We start from the raw sequence: 25432 nt of genomic DNA, 5'->3' as shown, positions 1-25432 counted from the left end.
AGAGAGAGAGAGAGAGAATGTTACTAAAAACGTATCAACTGTCACAGAGGTGGGACCGTGACAGACACAGATTCCCTGATGTGCTCTCTCTGGTTTCGTTTCACAAAACATGGAAATTAACTGTAACTTTCCTAAAATAATAATTTGTTTTTTTTCTTCAGATGACATAAATTACATAACTGATCACTTTTTTTTGCCATGCTAGTTGTTTCTTACTGTACAGCAGTTTATTCTTGGGGTCCGTTGTCCATGTATGTCAGACATGTTGGTAGGAGGAGGGTTTAAGGCAAATGTAGACTAATCTGGGTACTGCTAGAACTTCCAACACGTTCTCAATCCCAGGGCGTCACATGCAGATGCTCCCAACGCGTTACATACTGATGCTTCGTCAAACCCATTGTCGTCATTTTCTATCACGCTGTGTAGCCCAGCGCACGGTTGAAAACACATTGTTAACATTGTTGTCAATGTGAACTCCAACAAAAAGTTACATTGTAGTTACTGGAAAGTCCCAAATGTCTCAATGACAAAGCGTCGGTATCACATGCCGAGGGACGTGAAAAAGGGTCAGTACCAGAAGTCAAGGGCCGTGAAAAAAAGCATCGGTATCGGACGTGCATCTACCTGTGTCTGAGAGTCAGTTTCTGTCTCTAGTGTGTCCCCATTGTTGTAAATCCCTCTCTTTCTCATTTAAATAAAATGGGCAGTATAGAAGGTCAGTGTGGCTTTAGTTACAACAACTGAGGTGGGTGCAGTTTGGGAATGAGGAGCTGCCGAGAGTTGGAGTTGCAAAGATGTCTCTGATTCCCACCAATCCACAGATGAGTGGAGTAGAATAGAGGACATGCAGGTGATGTAACATATCCTCTGGCAGGCATTCTACAGGCCTAACAGCATTCAAGGACCGTTAGCATTTGTTCCTGTTTGCACAACTTCTGTCTCAACTGAGTTACCAATATGTGCTTCTCTTTGATTGTAAATTCAACAATTTAATGTGTGTCATCGAATTGAATTGTTCAGATACCTGATTGATACTAAAGTACAGGCATTGGACACTTTCCTGTTGTTGTTTGCATATAGATCAAATAACTGCTAAAGTATTAGCTAGTTAAACATGTGAGCAATGGTCCCATAGCTAGCTAGTAGTGAGTTGAAAAGCTTACGAAAACAGACCACAGTAAAGAAAATAACAAAAATGACTTCACTTTCACTTTTTCACCACATAGTATTCATACGCCATACGTCATAGATCTCATAGCGTAACACTGGTGAGAAATGATGAGCAAACAAGTCATCAGATCCAAACGTTTTGGATTGTGGGCCAGTTTTCACCAACAAATCATCAAATTCAACAAACACACTTCCCCTGTGAAAAAGTCAAAATCTTTCTAATGTTTCTAAATCCTTTGCCACTGACTTGCTATCTTCTGTCTTCTTGGTTTAGCTATTCGACTACGGTAAATGTTTTCATCAACTAGTAATCAATGTAGGTCAAGGAGTTCAAAATGTTCAAAAAGGCAGCGATATTTAGTGTTCAAACTAAGACAGTCCAACTTTATAAGAAAAAGACTCAATCCATATTCTAGTTTATTTTTGAAATTTCATAGTGGGCCATTTAAAAAAAGGGCAGAGGGCAGTAGTTTGGCCACCCAAGGCTCAGATGCTTCCAACTAAAAATGTATCCGTGATCACGTACAGGAGGCCAACATAGATATGACACAGACATTCATAGATGCCGAAAGTCACCACTTAACGCGACCACTCGTCTAACTGAAACACCTGTTGCTCTCCAACAGTCTGTTAGAGTCTCGATTCTGACAACAGAACATGCAACAACCAGACATTTTGATGCTACTTTTAATTTCAATGAAATGTTTAAAGCTTGCTAACTTGTCCGGATGAGTGGTGCAAAACGCGACTGCCGTTGCGAATATATATTTGTATGGGTCTATGCATTTGCAGTGCAATAAAAGCACAGTGCTGTATCTTGTTTCCTTATGCTGGAGCTGTATGAAAACCATTTTCACGGTCACCCATCCATCCATCCATACGGCGCTCCAACTCAGCTGTGAAATCTGACATAACTAGGACTTGTCATACTGGATTCTTCAAAATGCGGGTCTGTATGTTTGAGTCTGACAAACTGGAGATTCTTATCATTGGTGCGCTTCTTTAGTCTGTCTGTCACTAGAGAGTTCAAGTTGGAAGTGGTGATGTAACTTGAAGCAGATCGTACTTTCCAGAGCCACATCAGCAACGTTGGCCTCTTTCTGTATCTCAGAATACTGCTTTAGGGGGCGCAGCAGCAACCTGCAGCTTCACCCTCAGCACTGGTGACTTCAAGACATAGAAATGAAAACGACTTAAAGCAAACTTAAAGCTACTACGAGGTATTTTTTGGGTGTTTATTTTTGTGGTGCCTGCGGACAAAAGCGGTAGTGTTTCTGAGCGCCGGATTCCCTTTCGAAAATCTGTAATTTTACTGCAGCAGGGTCTGATAGTCTGCCCCACTCAGTCCTGGTTCTGGTTCTCCCTTGCCTGCCTTCCTTCCAGCAGGTCCATCAATACGGCTCCCAATTGGCTCCCAGCGGGGACCGGCGTAGCAGCGAGTGTACATTCTGTTTGTGTTACTGATGAGAGGAAATGAAAAGAATGAGATAGTCTGTTAACTCCTTCATGCATTTGTTTGGTCTCATTTAAAAAGTATTTAACATGTGAATATGTTTTCAATAACCCATGCATGAAACAAACATATACCTCTTCTAAATGGCTGGTTTTCCTATTAATGGCAATAATATAAGATGAAGTGAGAATGTCAGTTAAAATGGTCAGGAGCACACACACACTCTTTTGTATTCTCACAATTTATAGATAAGGCCTGTGAATCGTGTTTGTCATTTTTAAACAGCGAGTCAACACGGATGGTAAACACGGATATAGAGGCATCAGTAGTGGTTACATAACCAGTTTAAAGTAGCCTCATGGTAACTTGAACCAAAGCTGAACTGAAGTGTGAAATTGACAAAATGTGTGCACAGCAAATAGAAACGAATGAACTGTCAACAAATACTAAATGAGTGTAAACCAGGGGTGTCAAACTCATTGTTGCTCATGGTTGCCCCCAAAGGGCGGGGGGTGGGGGGGGTGCTGCTGCTGCTCCTTCGTCGTCGGCGGGGAGGGGGGCTGCTGCTGCTGCTGCTGCTGCCACATACGCTGGTGGAGGTGTGTGCGTGTGGATCGGGGAGGAGCTCCGCCGTGCGCGATTTTATTTAAATTTTTTTTGCTGCCGGATTCGCGGGCCACATAAAATGACGTGGCGGGCCGGATCCGGCCCGCGGGCCGTATGTTTGACACCCCTGGTGTAAACTATAGAACCCAGGTGTGTGTGTGAAGGTGGCTTACCGACATACCGAGTCAGCTGTGTGGCACAAGGTACTGCTACTGGCAGAGCATATTGATGAAACACATTTGATAACTATGTTAGATTGTCAAAAGGAAAGATACCACGTGTTTTACCACCTGTACACCACCACTGCTCAAACCATGGCCCAAAGCTGCAAGACCAGAAGTAGAAATGTTTTAAATTGCACTGACTGGCAGGAGGTGACGGTGCTGTCAAGTCACAGATTCTTACCAGCAGAGCTGTGAAACCTGCGGAGCAAGTTCTCCAGCCTTGACTCTGGCTGGTGGCTGTTTCGTCCTTATGTGTGCTGAGATTGACTAAACCCAGTCCTGCCTAAGGGTATTTCATCTCCAGACACATCGAACTTGAAGTCAAAAACTAATTCTATGTAATTATCAAAAATGTTGTGAAAAGTGAACATAGTTTGGAAGATAAGAACTGTCACATTTTCATTTCAGTGATTATTTCGCAACCTCTACAGAAAAAAAAGGAAACATTATACGCATCACTTTCATGTTTTATAATCTGGTTACACTTTTGATTATTTGTTTCGTTCATTTACCCAAAACACAATTTTAAAAGATCGTGGTTTGGGTTACAAAATAAGGTAAAATAAGTCATCGTTGACTTGGTTTCACCCGTTGTGAAAACATATTACATCAATGTGATCCATAAATTTACACCTTTAAATTATTAAATCTCCAGTATGAAAAAATAGTTTTTACCAAAACTGAGATTTACATTGGCTTTTTATTTAGGTAGGCTTGTTTATTACTTTGAGTTTGATGTTTAGTTCCAGATTCATATCCTGTTTGTTCAGTCTGTAATAGACTCAACAATTCAGATTGATTGACTTTTTTCACGGGGGGATTGAATGGTAGCAGGGTATCGGATCATTCATTCGGCTATCGTCTTTTTCTGTTATTATTATATAGTTATTATGTTTTTATGTCGGCCTTTAAAAATCCACAATGGGTGGAAATCATTCCAATAATAGAAATAGACGACTCCCAGGAATGTCACTGCCGTGCAGTGTTTACATTGTAGACAAACACATCAGCAAGGGTTGGGTACACAGAACCAGTTCTGAGTTGGAACAACAGGAATTAATTGAGTCGGGTTCATGACAAAACTTATCGTGAGCTGAAGACAAAAGGTCACTGCGTAGCGTCACACCGTCAGCAACTATCAGTGTCAGGAAAAACAAACTTTTAGTTTCACTTGGGACACGAACGTTTGTCTCCTGACCAAAAGTCCTGTGTTTGTTTTACCCCCATCCACCAGCCTCCCACCTGCCCTCTGTGGACTTCTCTCCCTTAAATACTACGCCTGTTGCTTTGCGTCTAATCCCCATGCGGATGGTTTAACGTTGGAGTTATTTGAAAGCCTGGTGCGTCTCACACTGTTCTTCTGATTAGTATTTGATGCCCTGGGAGTAAGACATTCAAAACCTGCTTTTTCTCATTGCCATCTTCTTTGACAGTCAAACATACATTATTGACAATATCGGTGCACCTGGTGCACTAGCTTTAGGTTCCACCATTTCATTTGAGTGTAAAATCCATCGACCGTAAACATTCACTCTATGGAATGAAGATAAAGTTCCCTGGCACGTACTCCATCCTGCAACGCAATGTGTCACATTTAATAGGTTGAAAAATGCGCCTACACCTGACAGTGATGATGATGGGAAAATGATAGCTGAAATTCCAATGAAATGCAGACTAACAATAACAAGTGAAAATAAGTGAAGTGAATCAATGGACCAGTGTCAGCCAGCGTCTATATCTTCAGTCTCCAGACGGGCTTTCCCTGGGCATTGTTGAGATTTGGGCGGTGTGCCGCCTGCTGTCGGCTTGTGTTAATTGTTGAGTTAAGTGTCAAGAGCGGTTGTGCTCGTCTTTGTGTGTTTCCCAGCAGCCTTAATAGTTTTAGACGTAATAGCTTTGCTAGATACCTAAATCCTTCTTAGTCACCTACTCAACTTCTGTTGATTCATGTGAACAGAATGAAAGTAATTCACCTGCGCAACAACTGTCTATCTTTGACACAATGGATTCATCTAGAATTCTGAGTCACTGTTGGTCTCTTTGTGCTGCTTGTGTTATCAACTCAACTGTGTTTAACAACTTCCTGCTCATGCCACTTTAAGAATATTCTCTCCTGAATTGTTTAAGGGAGATGAAAAAAAATGTCTTTGATGACCTGTTATCTTAACTTATCTATTTTTCATTGCTTCACACATACATACGGATACAAAGATGAAGTAGCTGATAAAATCAGTCAAGGAAGCTGAGGGAATAATTAAACCTGTTGAGCTACCCTTACTATATTACAGGAAGTGAGCTGCGCAGCATGTTTCCCATAGTTCCACTTGCCTGTTGACAGCCTCAACACTACACTGCTGACTTCTGTGTTGGCGTGTGTTCCCTGAACACAGGAGTGGATATATACATAGAATGCAAGAGAGAGGATGGTAAGGAGCTACATTTACATGTCTGTGGGGATTTAATTGAAGAGGCTTTTTTCAGTGTTTGTGTTTTCAGGTTTGAGCTCACTGAGGCTGGCTGTTTACAGGCAGCGTGACCTCTTTTGTGATTGGGTAGAAATAATTTGCCACGGTGCCTTTTCAACAAACCGTAGCTTGGAAAATGTGTGTGTGTTAAATGAAGTTTATTTTGTATTGTTGGCTTAGTGTTGGTCCCAATGCTTTTGCAAACTGACAAAGTCAAATACTAATCATATACAATTAGTCCTTAACATTAAAGAGGGTCAAAAGAAATGACATTTATTCGTCTTCGGGGGTCAAAATGTGTTTCTGAAAGCTGGAATATACTCAGTGAGTGTTTGGTGTGTGACATTTCGGCGGGTTCATAGTTTTCATTAGCTGTGCAGTTCTTTTCCTAGTTTTGACCAATTATTAATCTAGCAGAAATAAAGGTGTCATTTTCATGGCATTAACACTAGTATTTTTAATACTTGACTCACTCTTTTATTTAACAGTGTAGAAAATGGGTCGTATGAACAGGAACTGGGACAGTGTTTGATAAGACCTGATGGTTAATTCTATGGATTGAATAGGCTTGAGAGAATAACTGAAGTCAGTTGGGATGATTTCGGAAAAAAGGAAGAAATCGTCTACAAAAAGAATTCCAACTTTGCAGCAATATCTTTTGAGCCAGATGCAACCTGGTGAATCTGACTGACCTTAACATCCCCAAAGTGAGGAGAAGGCATGAACAGATTCTGCATACGAATGCAGAATGTTTTTACAGAGATTAGGAGACAGGTGACTAGTCAAAGGCATGGAGGATGAGACATGATGACGTGTGTTCAGCAATGGAAACCCCTTGCTCATCCAGAACCTCTCAAACACCTTGATACCATGCGATGACAAGTAGCCCGCCGCACAGTTCTTTTCCTTGCGTACAGCGCTCCAAGGATCATCATGCTACGGAGTGGGATTAACTGGAGCAATCTTTGGTTTGGCTCCCAACCGAGTCCTTGGATTCTTCCCTCCAGTTGGGCGATCTTCTTGCCTTAGTTCTTTGTGTGCTTTGTTCCCAGTGTGAATGTAGAATATGGGTCCTAAAAGGGGTCTGGCTGGGTCAGCGCCATGCAAAACCTGCCATACGTTGTCCAGTTGTCCGTTGGTATACTCTAGACTTTGAGGGGCATTGCCTTACCCGGAGATCAGAGTCTTCTCATGAAAATGTTAAGTTGAAGTCACCAATACTTGCTACACATGACTCTGTATGGAGTTAACTATTCAGTGTCTTTCATAAAGCAAGTAGTGAATGAGGGAACAAGGGAGTGATTCTGGACAGAGCCCTCTGTTGCAAGCTTTCTTACCTGAAAACACTGGCAGCCAGACGCACTAAGCGGCAGCCTTTTCAGCCAATGACGGCCAAATATCATCAAACCCACAGCATCTTTTACTGCATTTTGTTTTGTTCTGATCAGATTGCTGGATGTTGAATTAAGGATGCCTTGACATGATTTTTGAGAGACTCTTAATTCACAGACTTTTAGATTACGTAAAAACAGCTCCTTTGTTCAGAGCAGTACTTAACAAAGGAGATGTCACCTGAGAGCCAACCAATGTTCCCTCGCAGTTCTAATGACATGTCACTGTCCCCGCTGTCAACACATTGTGTCTTTGTGCCATGTTAAATGCAGCACTATGCGTCCTCTTTCAGCATTCACTTGGCCCAAACAAGCACATTAAAGTGGCAATAGACAACTTTCCCCCCTAGACGACCGGATTGCTTTCCCTTTTCCCCGTAGCCTACTACGAGGGACAAATTTAGACAAACGAGGGAAAAAGCAAAAAACATATCAAAATATATGATATTGTGATTCATTGCTTAGCTCTTCTGGCAACAGCACAGTGTTTTTCCCTAGCTGCAACCAACGCAACCACTAAGCTTTATTCAAATGAATGCACAATAACGTCACCAACGGGCAAATGAGCGTTTGATAATTATCTGGCGACATGTATACTTTTGGATCTAGTCCCAGCTAATTTCTTTGGGAAAGAGTTGCACAGGTCACACAGAATGTTGTTTTCCACAGTTACTCCGGTTGTTCCAGCGTTCACCATTTCCACCGTTGGAGATGATAACAAAGAACTATTGATACTCTTTGGTGACTGGGGAAGGCTACGACTGCTACCGGGGAAAACAAAACAGCTATCCTCTAAATATTTTGGTTGCACACAAGAGAATTGCAAAGTGAAAGCCAACCAATTAAAGGTAACCAATCTAAATGCCATTGGTGTCATTATTCCACAGCCATTACATTGTGAAATCAACATTGTTACTTCATAATGATAAGTTAAAGAACTTTTTTTTTAAGTATCTTCATCTAAATAACTGCATGTCTCAACCACTTCCAATTGTGAACAGGTCACCATTCTGGCATCCTAAAAATGATAAATCTTCCGCGGTTGTGCCATCTAGCCACACTGGATCTTGTTGAGCGACATCCAACACGTGGAAGCTTTTCTGTCCGGCGCAGTTAAAGTCAACTTGAAGAGGAAAAGTCATTAAATCCGTGTTTAGAGGTAAACGATGCAGGGTTTGTGTCTATTGTCTCTAGATAAAAAATACATCTGATACCTATGTCACACTACCTATGTCGCACAAGCAGTTTCAGGCGTCAATGTTTCCTGGTTTCACCTAAATACCAAGAAACACAAAGTTACCTCAAACTCACTGACATTTTAGATTTGATATTTGTTTCACTTGACTGAAAGCAAACAAACACTTACAGTGACTTATAATCACATGATAATGCATCATGAGATGAATATAATGAATCATAAAAAAGATGAAGTATTACAACTGTGGGAATTATGATCCTTGCACACACGCATGTCCCGGAGTCACCATCAATTATGAAGTATTTTTATACTTGACCTTATAAGTCATTGTAAAATTATTTTGAATGAGTTATGATTATTCGTAACACTACTACACTTTATTACTACAATAATACAGTGCTATAAGCAGATTATAAAGCATCATACGTATGTTTATAATGCCCATGCGTTTCCAACACTCGCTGAGTCATCGGCAGCTCCCTCACAGCTTGTCCCACGTTATACTGAGGATAGGGGGTCTAGCTAATGTCTTTCCTGGTTCCATTTGTGGTGATGGAAAACCACCAGGCCATCAGGACTCGCAGGATGTGCTGTAACTCCAGCACTAGGAATGCAACCCTGTGATTTCATGTCACCGATGAAACAAAGCAACAGCTGACAACGCCTCTTCCAGTTAATTGCCCGTGGTTGAGATTACCGTAAGTGATGCTGCAAACAGTTTTAAGTACCTGCCCACGCAGGTATTGCAGCAATGAAATAATGACACAAATATTGTCATGTGGAACCAGTTAGCAGAGACAATAGACATGCTCCCTATCTCCCCTTTAAACCCTCAAATAATGAATCCTTATCTCTTGGACTGTTTAACAATGCAAACAATAGGCTGTGAGGCAATGCAGCCAGTATGCTAAAGCTGAATAGAATCACTATGCAACTTATTGTTATTTTTTTTTCTGTCCCTCCCAACCTTTCTTGAAAGGAATGGCAATAACTAAGAACGGCTTGGTCATCATTGCCCTTCTACTGACAACTATTATTTTGGAAACAGGGAACTTCCCGGGTCACTTCTTACCGGTAGGTCCACTGCTGAATGGAAAATATTGGATCAGAGGTTTTAATTAATAATACAAAGCAACTCTCTGAATGTGTGCTCTGTTTTCTCAGGTGCACAACGAAGAAGAACACTTTGTATCTCACATTAGGGAGAAAAGGGCTGGTGAGTCCCATTAATGAATATGATATGAATATAATATGAATATTGGGAAATACACTTATTTGCTTTATAACTCATATTTAGATGAGAAGATTCATGAATACAACTCTAATGTTTGTCCGCACATGTGGAGCTACAGCCAGGAGATTGGATCGCTTTTGACATGAATTTTTCTAGTATTTTTCTTTTTCTTTTTTTATCACCTTGGTTTTTTTGACTAAACAAACACTATACAGCATGTTAATCAGTCAGCTTTATTTTGTGGGCGGTCTTTATGCTAAGCTAGGCTAATTGTCTCTTGGTTGTAACTCTTCAATGTGCCGACATGAAAGTGCTGTCAATCTTCTCATCTAACGCAAGAAAATGAATACGCGAATTTCCCAAAAATATCCATCTGTCACTACCTTGTATATCATGCATGCATGGCTGTCATGTGTTTTTTCTTTTCTAATCTCATTTCAATCTTTGCAGTAACTACAGACCAATGGAATTACATCATTGAGGTTGTAGTGAATGCCTCTAATGTAGGTCCAGGACATTTGGATAGTGCAACTTAGTCTACATGGTGATTTATTCACGCACACAAAGGGGATTTCTAATAACAGTGTTACCGATGGGCTCAAATTTCAACATAAATAGGCTATAAATTATGATTTATTGGGAGAAACCAAGCCATTCTTGTAAAAGATAATCAGAATGGAATGATCCTTTGTTTTATAACCACATTGTAGTCCATATTTTTATATTAACAATGGATCACATGAAGACTTGTATATGAAAGGGGTCGTTCATAGAAATGAATCAACAGAGAATTATAATCACCAGACTCTGAACTTCCTCTCAACTCTAAAGAACGTCTTGTCTTTCAGCTCTTTGTTTTGGTTTCTCCGCTACCTCACTGTTCAGTCTCACCGCTCTCTTCGGCATCGTTTCTAGATGCAGCAGGCAGCTGTTTTTAGCTGAAACATACATACAACACATAGCTAATAAACTCACAGTGTATACTACTTGTCCAACACCAAACATAAGACGGACAAAGTTCGTGATTAGCTGGTGAGCAGGTGGAAAATGTAGCAGCTACAGAGCCTGAGTTAATGGAGAGGAAAACAAAGCTAACATGAGAGTGAATATTGGACTTAAAATGAATTAGTGGCACACAAACACCCTCCAAATGGCTGTGTCATGACAAGTGACAAATGTTATGTTCGCATCACCTTTCATTAAGTTAATATGGCAAAGCTGACATGGAGCTAGAGTTTTAATAATCCGTCTATGGCTGGTTTCTGCTGCCCCTTTATAGTTAAAATGTTTTTGCAGGTTTAAAAACACTGTGTAGACACTCCCACCATGTCAAAAACAGTATAAATGAATTAATGAAATTGATACAACACAAAAATCTATGTTAATGTGGAGGTTTGTATTACACTGGCCCGATCACTACTTTAGGCAGAAAGACATGATCCCTCACTGGCTTCCCACCCCATTGAACTAGGAATTACTGCTAGGTTCCTGTCTTATCAGCTGAATGTATATGCCAGTGAAATTTGAGTGTCCCAGTCTGTAGACTTAAAAAATGCCAAATGGATATCTGCTTTTGAGGGTTGCACTGATGAATAAAGCTCATTGTACAAACCGATTGTTTTTCATACAGCGCTGCTAACTCAGGTTGAGTATGAAGTGGACGTGGAGCTGAATGTTACCGACATTGAGACGGTGGACTACCTTAGGAGCCTCCTGAAGACCAGTGCCTTCACCCTGGCCTTGGGTCCCACTGTCAACGTCACACACATTGACATCACCACAGGTGAGAATGGAGCTTCCTCTGGTCGGAAACACCAATGGAGGCTCATTTTTGTGAATCAAGGCGCAGTAAAGTCTGCAGTGTACCTTTTCACAACAGTTGACAGAGTGATTAATTCCATTCAATCCATTCCGAATGGATTTCTGTGTGTGTTGCTATTTTCTTTCATGAAGACATTTGTCATATTAGAGATAATATTACAGTTTGTTACAGGAAGGCCCCTGGTTATCCTCTGCATTAATGCACAATGTAATGTCTCACCTATTAACTCCAGATATCTGGAAGATGTGATAAAGGAGCTGAAGTCATGCACCTGCTCTCTTGAACCCCCCCCAATCACCTTTAGACTGTTCACTTGTTTTTAAACTATTTATTGAATATAATACGCTCCTTCCTTGTTACAAACTGGGACTTTCCCCTTATCACAAGCAGAGAGAGGCATGGAGTTTACTTTAGCACTGGTCAAACATTAAATGATGTAAAAAAAAGATTATTATTTATTTTATGCCAAACTTGGATTGCCTGAACGTATCTATATTATTACCTTTTGGTTTTGGTTTCGTTACAATTTACTTTGTTTGAAACTGAGACCGAAATCCGTGAGAATCGTAATTGAGAATGAAGTTTAGCTGGAAGGGTATCGTATCGAATCGATGCTGCATCCTACAATTCACTAAACCTGTTTTTTGTTGCGTTCTTTGGGTGGAAAAGGAGTCCTATCTCTTATTTTGGCGGGTTATTCCCACATTAAAAAAAATTACATATATGCGCTAATTTTGCTGGTATAACTCAACAACAACAACAAAACAACAGGGAACTATCAAGGCCTGTGCACACACGCACAAGTTACAGTTTAACTAAATCAAATCCTGCAGTCCGCAGAGACCAAACATAGATGAATGATTGATCAAAAAGCTGTGTCTCATGTTCCTCGTAGTGTTCCACCAAGAGTGAGATGTATGAAACTGCAGATATTTTAACACTTTTACTCACCTGTGTGTGTGTTGTTTTGTTTAGTGTGTTTCCCAAACGGTACCAACTTCCAGTGCAGGTGTGAGGAACAGCATGTTTGGTCATATAACAACTGTATCACATACGGAGCCTGTGACGAGATCATTGGGGACACGTGCAGGTGCATCAACAGTATTCCTACCAATGGGCAGTACTGCCAGCCACAGACAGGTGATTTTAAAGGTTGCTTTATGCTTCATTTAAGGTTAATTATTAAAGGTGTTCTTTTCCATTTCAGCTGCATCTTGAAGTTTTCGTTCTATATGGAATTAAATGCATCTTTAAGTATTGTAATACAATGTTTTTTTGGGGGGGGGGGGGGGGGGGGTTGCCTGCTGGTAATAATCCTCGGCCTCGTGTCATTTTAACATTTTCTTTTTGCTGAAGTTGACCTCATCTTATATATATATATACACTACCGTTCAAAAGTTTGGGGTCACTTAGAAATGTCCTTATTTCTCAAAGAAAAGCACTGTTTCTTTCAATGAAGATAACATTAAATTAATCAGAAATACACTCTATACATTGTTAATGTGGTTAATGACTATTCTAGGTGGAAACGTCTGGTTTTTAATGAAATATCTACATAGGTGTATAGAGGCCCATTTCCAGCAACTATCACTCCAGTGTTGTAATCGCCTTAGAAGACTAATTGATGATTAGAAAACCCTTGTGCAAATATGTTAGCACAGCTAAAAACAGTTATGCTGGTGAGAGAAGCTATAAAACTGGCCTTCCTTTGAGCTAGTTGAGTATCTGGAGCATCACATTTGTGGGTTGGATTATACTCTCAACATGGCCAGAAAAAGAGAACTTTCATGTCTATTCTTGTTCTTAGAAATGAAGCTATTCCATGCGAGAAATTGCGAAGAAACTGAAAATTGACACGAAATTGTCTGGGTGACCCCAAACTTTTGAACGGTAGTGTAGGCCTAGTGTAAGACTGCGCACGTGGAGAAATCTTAACAAAAAGATAGCGTGGCTGTTCATTCCTGAGCATTGAAAACAACAAAAAAAGAAATGAAAGAGTTAAGATCGTTCAGAGCTTTCAGCTGCATCTCACAGTCTCAGCTCGGGTGTCATCACATGACCTTGATTTGGATCGAAAATAATCACAAAGAAATTATCTTTGTCTCTTTTCCAACTGTACTTCCAGTTTTTTATGAATACCTGATCTTCATTGAGGTGAACACCACGGACGCAGATCAATTCAGGAACACCCTAAACAATATACCTTTCCAAGTCGAAAGCAACCAATTACTCATCACAGAGGCTAAAGTCACGACAGGTAAGAACACGGAGATTCTAGTTCATGTCTATCTTAAACTGTTTTACCTTTTCACAAGAGAAAATTCAGTGTTTTTTTGCTTTTAGTTTGCAGCCAAGACCTCACTGGGATCCAGTGCCAATGTGAGGATGACTACCTTTGGCCTTGTGACAAGTGTGCCACCTATGGGAAATGTGATGTTAATACAACCAGCACATGTGGATGCATTAAAGCTTTTCCCATAGATGGACAGTACTGTCAGTCAATAAGCAATCAAAGTGAGTAATATGATCGCTTTCTGATTCCAGTTTTAATGCCCAAAATCAAAAATGTCTAATGTTTTTAAATCCATTTTTACTTAATTTGTAAATCAATTGACATTAAGAAGTGACATATCTTTTGTTTCTCTCTACAGACTTTACGACGTGTCCTCAGACAACAACGTCACCGTCAACAGGTAAAGCTGAGAAGACGCTGCTGTTTCAATCAGAAAAGAAAATGCAAAACCGAGAATCTAGTCAACGCTTTTCTTTTCTCTCCACATGATCAAACTAATGCAACTAATTGCTCTTTTATTTTCTTCTTTTTATTTACAGTTCCACCAGTTCCACTTTATGAATACATCATTTCCGTTGAGTTGAACATCTCAGATGTGACACTAGTGAATCCACTGCTGTCCATTCTGAGAAACATCAATTACCCTGTCAGCATCAACGGCGTGCAAATCCATGGTATCAACATCTCTACAGGTAAAGATGGTCGCTTCTGTCGTTTTGGTTTACTTGATTCAAAGTTCTTATAACCTTCTTATTATTATCATGTGAAATGCATGTGTCTACATTCATGATATTGTGTCCTCTCGTTTCCAGTACTGTCCTTGACTAAAAAGAAAAAAAAACATTTATTTTGTTCATGCAAAGTAATGTCGGCCATATTGTTCAAATTAACATCCAATTATCAATAGTTCACAGTTAGAAAAACACCCATGACATATTTAGCTGCCACAACGTGAAATTCATTGTTTTGGTATCCAGGCTGCTCTCTGAGCAGCGGTGGTCCTGACTGCTGCCTTTCCTGGAGCCACCGTCGCTCCAACATCCTGTTACTCTGTGAACACAATCAAGCTTTTGTGTTTGTAGGGAGTGAACTTTTCTTCACCTTTTGATTTAAGGGTTACAACTCATAAGTGCATATATATACTTTGTATTGGTGATTGGTTAATACATCTGAATTGACTAGATCAGATTAAGGAGACAAATACACAAGGTCACATTCAGTCTAATACAAGAACACATTTTCCCCCTTGAGTGACTGTTGTCACTCACTCTGGAGAATGCTAAAACCTCCCGCTGGTCTTCTGGTCCACGTGCTTGGCGCACAGTAGAGAACCACTCACGCAAATGGTTACTGGCACCTTGTGTCTGAATGCACAAGTTAGTTGTTGTCTTCAGAGGTTTGTCATTCTTAGCCATATTCTATTGATCAACTATTACGGTCTTAAGTTAACACACAACTTAACTATAGACTACCTATATATTATAATTATTATAATAATAATATATTATTATTATTATGTAACATTTTAGATGATTACATATTAACCCTGTTTATGTCACTTAAGGTGACCAACTGTTTAATGCTGAATGTGCTGTTTTTTAGGCCTTATACACCTAAGAGTAATGCAAGCAGATTACATATTGTTATTACTGTTACATCGTAGGTGGTTAGCTATATGACCTATACGTGTCATTACATGAGGGTTCTAGGAGTAGTTTGAACTACCTTATGGTCACTCCTTGAGGGTGGCTTCTTCTGCCCATTGCAGTGCTTTCGGTTGCTGAGTAGTTTGAGTACCCAGGTATTATTTCTAACTGGGGCAAGGGGCTGCTATTTCTTTACGTGTGTCATAATTCATACAGATTCGCTTATGCCTGCTAATTATCATCATCATCATTATCAAGTGGCAGTCAATCTCTCATACTCAGTCTGGTACATTTTACTCAATTGTTCTACATGTGAAACTATGGGGAACGGGGGAGTTGAGTACAGAATGAAAGTACCATGTAGTGGAACTACACAGCTTTTTATCTCATATGTAGTGGTCACTAGTAGGCACACTCTGTTAGGACCATGACAGCCCTGCTGCAACTCCCTTCTCTGATCATATTGACACCTGAGGCTATAATATTTAACTTGGATGCTGGGGCAGCATTTACTAATGGAAATCACCTGTTCCTGTCCCATGATGTCCAGGGCCTTGAATACTATTTGGCCTCCTGGTAGACTGTCTAAATCAGGAATTGGTGCTGGGCATCCACAGTATCTATACTGCGGCATGACCGGCCTCCTGTTACCGGCCTAATTGTTTGGGAGTTTGATGGAGTGAATGTCTCCCTAACCCTTCTGGACGTTTCACATGGATTAGTCCCTTTCGGCATCTGCAACAATTGTAATGTAGTTAGTTGGCAGTCAAGCATTGGTGCACAAAAAAGGATTGTTTCGTTTCATGTACTATGGATAGATTTCCAATCGTCCTTCTTGAAATATTTCTGACAGCCACTCCGATGGTGACACTATGTCTTCACAACAGTTCCTGCATGTTGCTGGACATGAGTGCTTGATGGCCAGTGTCAACCTTTGCAGTCTGACTGGTGACTGTGATGACCAGATTGGGATATTTCCTTCAAGTTCAATATCCAATCTGATGTGTCTTTCAAGTTTCACTGAGTATCTTGTGACACTCCGTGTGTGGTGGTAAGGGCCATTCGTCAGTACAGTTGTGAAATGTACATTCCATAAGTGGACCCCTCTGCTGCATTGTAAATTGTAGCTTTGCCACCCAACACGTGTTGCATGCTGGTGAGTGGTAGAGCCTGTAACCGTTGTTATGTACAATTTGTTATTTCCTCAGTTTTCACTTGGGCTCTGTTACAATATCGCCATACTCTGAAGTCTGGGTCACTGCGCTTCAAACATCTGTGAGGCCGTGGTAGGTGGGATTGTAAAGTGAGCCAGTGGTCTATGAGTTGTGGATGATCACTTCTATTTCTTTATCTGATGCTGTAGTAGGAGATCTGCCGCTATATAGATCTATTCTGGTTATGGAAAAGGGGCATTTGCCAACACTCTAAGCAGGGTGATGTAAGTTTGCAGTCCACATTGGAGACAGGTCTGTCGGTTCCTGTCCATCACAGGGGGATTTTCTTGTTTGTCTTGTATAGTTGACTCTGCTCCTTCTCCAGATATTACTCTAATACCCAAGTGCTCCAAGTCTTAGCCTCCAGCAACCTCATGGTTCTTCCGACGTGGGCTTGAATCCTGGTCTGTGCCCTCACCTGGGGTTGGTTTAGCTTCATCGTGCGGTCTTCTTCAACTTCCTTTTCCCTCGTAGTTGGTAACGGGGTAGTTGCCTTGGTGCAGTGCGTGATGTATTACCAATGAGTTTTCATTTCAACCTTCACTGCTGTTGGTGTGGACAGGACCAATTGATGTGGTCCTGTTCATTTTGGCTCATCCCACTTGTGTTTGTAGTTTTTTATTTTTGGACAGTAGCTTAGGTTACAAAGTATACATTCACACCAGCATATATGGCGTCCACAGTTTTTCAACGTTGGGTAACTTTGTACAATTTGGGAGAGTGTACACATACACAAATAAAAACATTAGACAGGAGAGAGAATGGGATAGAGGTCAATGAGGCTTGCCAAGCTAAAACAACATTACAGGGTCTTTCATTCATTATTCCACAAAATCTGTTCGCAAGGGTTTTACGTATCTCACCCACTTTCTCTGAAGGCGAAGGGAAAAAGTGATCCTTTCCATAACATAGATGTTGTTTACTATATCTATCCACTCCTGTATCGTGAAGGGCTCAGGAAGCAACCAGCACCTTGTGAGCACTTTTTTACAAGCTGCCAAACAGGTATTCATCTGGACGCCCTGTTTGGAAATCAAATTTTGCAGGGGCAGGTCAGTGTTAAGTATGCTTTTTAATGTTTTATGAAACTCTGCCCAGAAAGGTTTTATCACTGGACATAAAATACATGCCAGTGATTTGCTTCCCGAGCCCCACACCGTCTCCAACATGTAGCCTCCCCTCCAGCAAAGCGTGCCTTCTGCTTCGGTGTGATAAAGAAACGAATAACACACTTCCATGCAAATTCCCACCACACTTGAGAATTGGTGCATTTCCATTGAAATGTACACACGTCTAACCAGTCCTCGTTTGATATTGAGAGGTTACCTTCTCTTTCCCATTTTTCCGTAACATATCCTGCAGTGTGGGATTTTTTTGTCATAAGGCCTTTGTAGGATCTAGAGAGAATTCCCTTATTTGGATCATTTTGGTAAGCACCCAGAAATATTCTCAGCATTAGCATTGGGTCATCAAGGTCTGTTGTATTTCTAATGTTATGTTCAAAATGATTGCGTATCTGGAAGTATCTATAAAAATCTGATTTTTCAAGAGAATATTTTTTTCCTCGGGTGTTCAAAGTCCTTTCCTGTCAGGGACTAGAATGTTGTTGTACCTTTTGGAATCCAGGATTTAAATCTATGATCCATTTAATTTGGTTTGAACCCCGGATCATAGGCACACCATTGAAGTATTTGTAGTTTATGATCTAGTTTATATTCTCCTCTTATCACATTCCAGATTTTTAAATGGAATTTGATCCATGAATTTTGTAAATTGTCTATAAGTTGTGGGCCAATACTGCATGAATAGACGGATCATTCATAATAGAGAGTTCAACATCTTTCCACCTGGCACAATAAATTGGGGTACACGCGTTAATTAAGGGTTTAATCTGGGCAGCATAGAAGTAATCCTTAAAATTGGGTAGAGCCATTCCTCCTTCCTCTTTTGGGAGTTGTAGAGGTTTGAATTTAATACTTGTTTTTTTCCTTGGCCAAATAAATCTTGAAATTATTTTATCCAATTCAGAGAATTGTTTTGGGTGAATTTCTACAGGAAGTGCTTGAAATAAGAACAGACATCATGGGAGAAAATTCATTTTTACAGAGTCAATTCTAAGGCTTAGTCCGAGGAAAGAAATAGAGTTCCATCGATGTATGTCATCTTTCATTTTTGTTAAGAGGGGGGTGTAATTTATCTCTGCCAATGTTGAGATATTTTTCGGTAGGTGCATTCCTAGGTATTTCAAGGAGTTCTGGTCCCCGTTGAGGTGAAATTTCTCTCTGTTTTTAGGAGTTGTACAATTAAAAGTCAACATTTGTTTTTTTTGCAGATTTAGTTTATATCCTGCATATCTACCAAATGTTTTTAGCAGGTTCATTAATTCAAAAAAAGGAGTTAGAGGGGGCACTAAATAGATCAGGGGTGGCCAACCCGCGGCTCGCGAGCCGCATGCGGCTCTTTGCCCGGTTTCATGCGGCTCTTACGTTCATATCGAAGTTTGTATTTGTGTTTTTTTAATGTTCGTGTTCGCTTCGCTTGAGTTAAATACGGTATTTTCGTCAAACGCGCATGTGCGGCCACAGATTACGTTCCTCGTCGACCCATTTAACGCCGAGACGGACTGTTTGAAAGCCCCGCTAGTCACAGATGAGGATGCGGCTGAGTTGGAAATGATCGATCTTTGTGAGGAGGACCAACTCAAACCTGCTTTAAGGGAGTTCTGGAAAAGTGTGCCAATGAAAAAATACCCCAATGTCAAACGGGCTGCGCTTAAGATACTGTCAATGTTTGGGTCAACATACGTCTGCGAGTCTGTGTTTTCTACCCTGAAACACGTGAAATCAAAGCATCGATCTGTTCTGACTGACACCCATGTGAAAGAATTGCTTCGAGTGGCAACAACGGAATACAAGCCAGATTTGAAGAGGATTGTTCAAGGCAAGGAATGCCAGAAGTCCCACTAAGTAACATGCATAGTAAAAGAAAAACACTATTGTAAATTATTATATTTTTGTTTGTGGACTTAGTTGAACTGAGAGTTTGTCTGTGTGAGACAGTGTACACCAGGGGTCCCCAAACTTTTTCCTGTGAGGGCCACATCACTGAACATATCGTTTGACCTAGGGCCCGATCATGGGGGGGGGGGTGCTACTCGCAGGTGAGCGACTGTTGTCGTGCGCGGGGGGGGGGGGGGGGGGTGCTACTCGCGTGCCACTCGCAGGTGAGCGACCGTTGCATCGTGCACGCGGATCGGGGCGGAACACCGCCGTGCGCGATACAAGCTCCCGTCTCTTCTACTTCTTCTACTCTTCTACTTCTACAGGGTGCGCGCATGACAGCTCTCATCTCGTTCGCCCCCTGGTGGTTGGCTGATTAAAATTCGATTAATTGTGCAGACTGAAAAAAAAACATAATGCGTCTCTGGTATTGTTCAGGGGGCCGGACCAAATGTGGAGGCGGGCCGCATCCGGCCCGCGGGCCGTAGTTTGGGGACCCCTGGTGTACACAATGTTCATTGTTGAAAATGACTGGCCTGTGGTCTTAGGAGTCAATTTCTGTCATTATCATATTGGTGTGTGACATTTACAATAAATCTGGCTGAGCAAAGGTATGTGTGTGTGTGAGGAAGGGATAGGGTGATGTTCATGTGTGCCCATGTGTATGATGTGGCTCTTTGCGGTAACACAGTAAAAAATGTGGCTCTTGGTCTCTGACTGGTTGGCCACCCCTGAAATAGATCAAGATATCATCGGCATACAGGGCCACCTTGTGGGTGTTTGTAGGTTTTAACATATAACATAATCACCAGGTTGGACTGCACTCCAACGATCTGGAGGTCATCTGCAAAGCGCCGTGGCCCACGACAATCAAACAAATTATTATTAATTATTAATTATTATTTTTGGGAATGGCTGGTTATAGCCGTCCATGATTCTCAGACTATACTCTCAGGTCTCAGCCACTCCGCGATCTCATCAAACCCACAGTTCAGAACAAAACAGTTCTTCTGCAATGGACCAACATTGAGGAAAATACTTTCATGCTATTTAAGGCTGATCTGTTAAGTGCACAGGCTCTGATGAACACAGACTACTCCAAACCTTTTCACTTGTTCGTAGCAGAAAAACAAGGATTTGCTAATGCAGTCCTGACACAACAACAAGGAGAGCACCAGCAGGCCACACAACTCAACCCAACCTCCTGAGGCATGCAACCCTGTTACAGGGGATTGACGCCACATTCTACACACTGCACCTTTAAGTTACTCAGTATATACAAAAATATTTTCCATCTTGTGATGTATTTTAAATATTTTATACATTAAATTTATACCACATAGTGCATAATTGTATTTTATTACATATATGTTTATTTTTATTTTTTTTCATCTCCAAATTTGGCATGCATCATTTCTCAAGTTCCATGATATAGATATGAACACATTTTATATATAATTCACAGATGATTGAATTGTTTTAGTGTGTGAAATATATTTGACAAAAGCAGCACTAACTTCAAAATGCACCAGCAGCTAATCATGACACTCAATGGCAACATCAGATGATGACTCTGACTATCAAAATGTCAAGAAATCTTTTAACTGGCGGCTCAGGACAAAACAAGGTGTTATCAGAGTTTACCAACTCAAACTGATACGGTGTCTTTACCAATCCATGAAGTCAGGTGACACAATGAACAAACAGCTGGTAGGACAGTTCAGCAGCATGAGATGCTCTTGTGAATGTCACATTGAAAATATTTTCAACTATTTTTAGTGCTGGGCAAGTTCAATTATTTTGTGTAACTGCAAATATTATACAGGTTTTCAAGGCTCTATTTACATAAAATACATGTCTTTGAAATGTTTTACACAATGTATATGATTGTCTCCAGTTTGCTACCCGAGCAGCGCTGGTTATCAGTGCAGATGTGAGGACCAGTATCGTTGGTCATGTGACCAGTGTCTCCTGTACGAATCCTGTGACAACATCACTGAGGACTCATGTGGATGCATCAGTGCCATTCCTCCTGATGGACAACACTGCCAGCCTGCTGATCAGCACAGTAAGTTGATCACTATCAAACATCAGGTTTTGCAAAAGGAACAAAGCCAGTTGAACAACGAAATCTTATTTATGGCCTGATAAAAAGAGAGAGGGTATTACTGATTTGTTCTAATTTGTATAACCGGTGTGTGATTGTGCATTAGTTCTTATTCAGCAACATTTTTTCGCTTTCTTATCCCTGACAGACTTCACCTCCTGTCCTGTTACAACAACACCACCAACACCAACAAGTAAGACTGAAAAGACCACAGTAATCCTATTAATCACAGCACGGATCAGAAATAATGAAACATAATTCTTTTTTCTGTCTCTGCAGCTCCTGCAGTCGTCTATGAATACGTGATTTCTATTGAGCTGAACACCACAGATGTTGCTGTCATAGAACGACTGAGAAACATCATTTACCCGATCAACATCACAGTCGACATTAGAGTCTCTGACTTAAATATATCTACAGGTCAGAATAATGCATTTTAAAGATCCAGTGTGCAACATTTAGGGGTAGCTTTTTGCAAACATGGAATAATATATTAATCCTACAACCTACAAACTGCACCTTTACGTTATTCAGTATACACATTTTTTCCACCTTGTGATGTATTTCAAATATTCTAAACATTGAATTCATTGGTGGATTCCAACTTTTTGTCTAGGGTCCAATCACATGCCAAAGAACTGTGTGTGTCAGCAGCATCAGATGCTCTTGTGAATGTCACATTTAAAATATTTTAGATAACATCAAACACATAACTTTGTTTTCTGTAACTGCAAATATTATACAGGTTTTCAAGGCTCTACTTACATAAAATACATGTCTTTGAAATGTTTTACACATGTTTTACACAATGTATATGATTGTCTCCAGTTTGCTACCCGAGCAGCGCTGGTTATCAGTGCAGATGTGAGGACCAGTATCGTTGGTCATGTGACCAGTGTCTCCAGTACAGATCCTGTGACAACATCACTGAGGACTCATGTGGATGCATCAGTGCCATTCCTCCTGATGGACAACACTGCCAGCCTGCTGATCAGCACAGTAAGTTGATCTGTAGTAGAATATGATGTGCCTCATTGTAGAAACCCTCTTTCAACTCGTGCCTTTGTTTAAAAATCAAAATGAAGATAAGACACTTTGAATAACACACTTAGTGTTGCTGGGTATAGTTTAACAAATGCCAGTACAAATACCAGTGCTTCTAAAGTGATACCGGTACCAGTGGGGTGCACTGCACAGCGCTAATACAGATGTGGTCCCCCAACCTACGTGGCGGGACCTAATTATCGTGGAAGCATAGTGCCCACCCTCCAATTCCTCCCAAGTTAAAACTGTTAGTTCAGTCAGCACCATTCTCGTTGCCTGGAGCTGCTGTGGTATTGGGCCAATCACCTGTCTTTTAAAAAAAATGTGTGGGCACAAAAAGGACGTTATGCAGGTAGTCATTGGGTCACAGAACATTTTACCCAGGAGGGGAGCTAGCCAGCTAGCGTCTGGTGGCCGGGCCTTAGCACATGAGGTTCGGCCAGGCAACGCACGAAAAATCTGTTTTGAAAGCCACTGCACTGTGGGCCTGCCACATGCAGGGATAGGCATCGGGGTCAGGTGCAATGTGAGCCAGGAGGCAGGCATGGGCGTGGACCTAGATATTGTTGGTCTCATCTCAATGCATAGCACTGGTTCGGGAACCAAACTCCTGAAGGAGGGCTGGACTCCATCCTTTTCTGAAGTTTCCCAGAGTAAGAGGTGCCTAGCAGGTGCCATATGCCTTTGACACTGGTGAAGAAAGGAGCAGAGCTAACTAATCACCACCTGGTGACGAATTGAATCAGATGGCGGGGGGCGGCTGCCCGACAGACCTGGTAAACCCAAGTGTGTAGTGATAGAGAACTGGGAACGTCTGGCTGAGGCCGCTGCAAGGTCTTCAACTCCCACCTCTGGAAGATTTTTTTGTGGATCCTCGGGGAGACTGGAATCTGAGTGGGCCATGTTCAAAGCCTCCATTGTGTAGGCGGCTGCGAAGAACTGTGGTTGGATGGCCACGATGGCCTGTCGTGGCCGCAATCCAGAACCCGCTGGTGAGGATGGGTAAAATGGAGCTTGAGATGTACAGGATGTTTGGTGCAGCGTCATGTAGTGCTACACGAGTGGTACCGGACCGTTTTGGTGAAGAGGGAGTTGAGCCAGAAGGCAAAGCTCTCGATTTACCAGTCCAGCTACGTTCTGATTCGGTAGTGACCCAAATAATGACATTGTGGATACCAGCGGATAAAATGAGCTTCCTTCGTAGGGTGGTTGGGCTCAACCTTCAAGCTCAGACAGACAGCTGAGGTGGTCTGGGAATCTAATCCGGACTTTAGAGGTTTTCTGGGCACAGCCGACTGGTAAGAGGCTCCTGGGTAGACCCAGAACACACTGGAGAGATTGTGTATCTCATCTGGTCTGGGAACGCCTTGGTGTTGCTGGGGAGGGGGACGTCTCGAATACCCTCCTAAGCATGCTGCCCTCGCGACCTGGCCCCCGGATAAGTGGAAGACGATGGATAGATGGATGGATGGATAGATAAATGCAGACAACAAAGCTATGATTTATCAAACATATATCTCTTCCAAATGGCTGGTTTACCGATTCAATATATTAAAAGGTGATGTGGAAATGGTAGTAAAATGGTCAGGAACGTTAATGCATGCTCTTTTCTAGATTGTGAATTGGGTCACAATAGTTTGTGAACATTAGTAATCGTCTTTTCCTTAAATGAAAGATGACTCCACTTTTTGAAATGCAATATCCTGGAAAAATGTCGCGAGTTATAGTCAAGCAATTAAAGTGTACAGTGGTAATTACCTTTGATTACCCTATATTTGTATCTATTCAGCAGCAACTCCTCTCTCTCTCCCCGCTCACAGACTTTACAGTGTGTCCTATTTCAACAACAACTCCATCACCAACAAGTAAGACTGGGAAGACAGTATTCAACTTATGACAAGCACAACAAGTATTTACAAGCGAGTTCTACTGTCAGCAGTAACACACTGTTATATATTGAAATACTTTCTGTTATGAATTTTCACTTGAAGGATTTCACTTTCCAATGTAACATGATTATAAAATCATATTTCCAGATACAACAGCAGCAGCACCCACAACAACTACAACGATTGTGACAAGTAAGTGTTGGAAAAATAATAGTTTCAGCATACAAATAAAAAACAACACAGTTAGTCACATCAGTTGCTACCTCCACTCTAGCTCCAAACCCCACAACGGCTACAAGTACCAAGGCTACAACCACTGCCGTGGATACCACCACAGTTCCTATCTCCACCACTACTGCTCCAGGTATTGTTTCATTGCCCAAAAATGTATGATCACTAAATGTATCTTGTACTATCAATTACATTACTTACATCAGATGTCTTAAACACCACTGTTCCAGTTGTTTCATTTGATGGCCATTAGAACTGAGGGTCAAATGCTGAAATTCAAACATGATGTTAGGATTGCTTTATTGGATCAAGGAAGAGGCAACGACATCTCAGTTGCTCTTCAGCAAAGCTGCAGAGGAGGCCTCAAAGAAAGCTGGATGTCAGGCACTAGAATACCATTCATACACATATTTAAAAAAAAACCTTACCTCATTGATGCATCACTT

At 41.2% G+C, this 25432-nt stretch overlaps 1 protein-coding gene across 3 annotated transcripts in view; it reads left to right on the top strand.

The window, feature by feature from the left end:
- Positions 1-5776: 5776 nt before the first annotated feature.
- LOC306711253 (uncharacterized protein) overlaps positions 5777-25432 on the top strand; it is a 34001-nt gene continuing 14345 nt past the window's right edge. For 2 of the 3 annotated variants that reach the window (XM_079180100.1, XM_079180098.1), the window contains exons 1-18: positions 5782-5879; positions 7979-8157; positions 8311-8468; positions 9487-9581; positions 9672-9723; positions 11372-11524; positions 12539-12703; positions 13689-13820; positions 13907-14077; positions 14215-14256; positions 14396-14548; positions 21613-21783; positions 21971-22015; positions 22102-22242; positions 22651-22821; positions 24687-24731; positions 24903-24947; positions 25030-25119. In XM_079180100.1, the coding sequence (XP_079036226.1) occupies positions 9489-9581; positions 9672-9723; positions 11372-11524; positions 12539-12703; positions 13689-13820; positions 13907-14077; positions 14215-14256; positions 14396-14548; positions 21613-21783; positions 21971-22015; positions 22102-22242; positions 22651-22821; positions 24687-24731; positions 24903-24947; positions 25030-25119 (1669 nt within the window). In that variant the 5' untranslated portion in view covers positions 5782-5879; positions 7979-8157; positions 8311-8468; positions 9487-9488. Of the gene's footprint in view, positions 5880-7978; positions 8158-8310; positions 8469-9486; positions 9582-9671; positions 9724-11371; positions 11525-12538; positions 12704-13688; positions 13821-13906; positions 14078-14214; positions 14257-14395; positions 14549-21612; positions 21784-21970; positions 22016-22101; positions 22243-22650; positions 22822-24686; positions 24732-24902; positions 24948-25029; positions 25120-25432 lie in introns of all 3 variants that reach the window. The other variant, XM_079180099.1, reaches the window with a different exon arrangement.

Source organism: Pholis gunnellus (assembly GCF_910591455.1).
Source record: "Pholis gunnellus genome assembly, chromosome: 19".
Classification (NCBI taxonomy): domain Eukaryota; kingdom Metazoa; phylum Chordata; class Actinopteri; order Perciformes; family Pholidae; genus Pholis; species Pholis gunnellus.
Note: the sequence above shows the minus strand (reverse complement) of the source record. Positions and strands in the feature narration are given on the sequence as shown.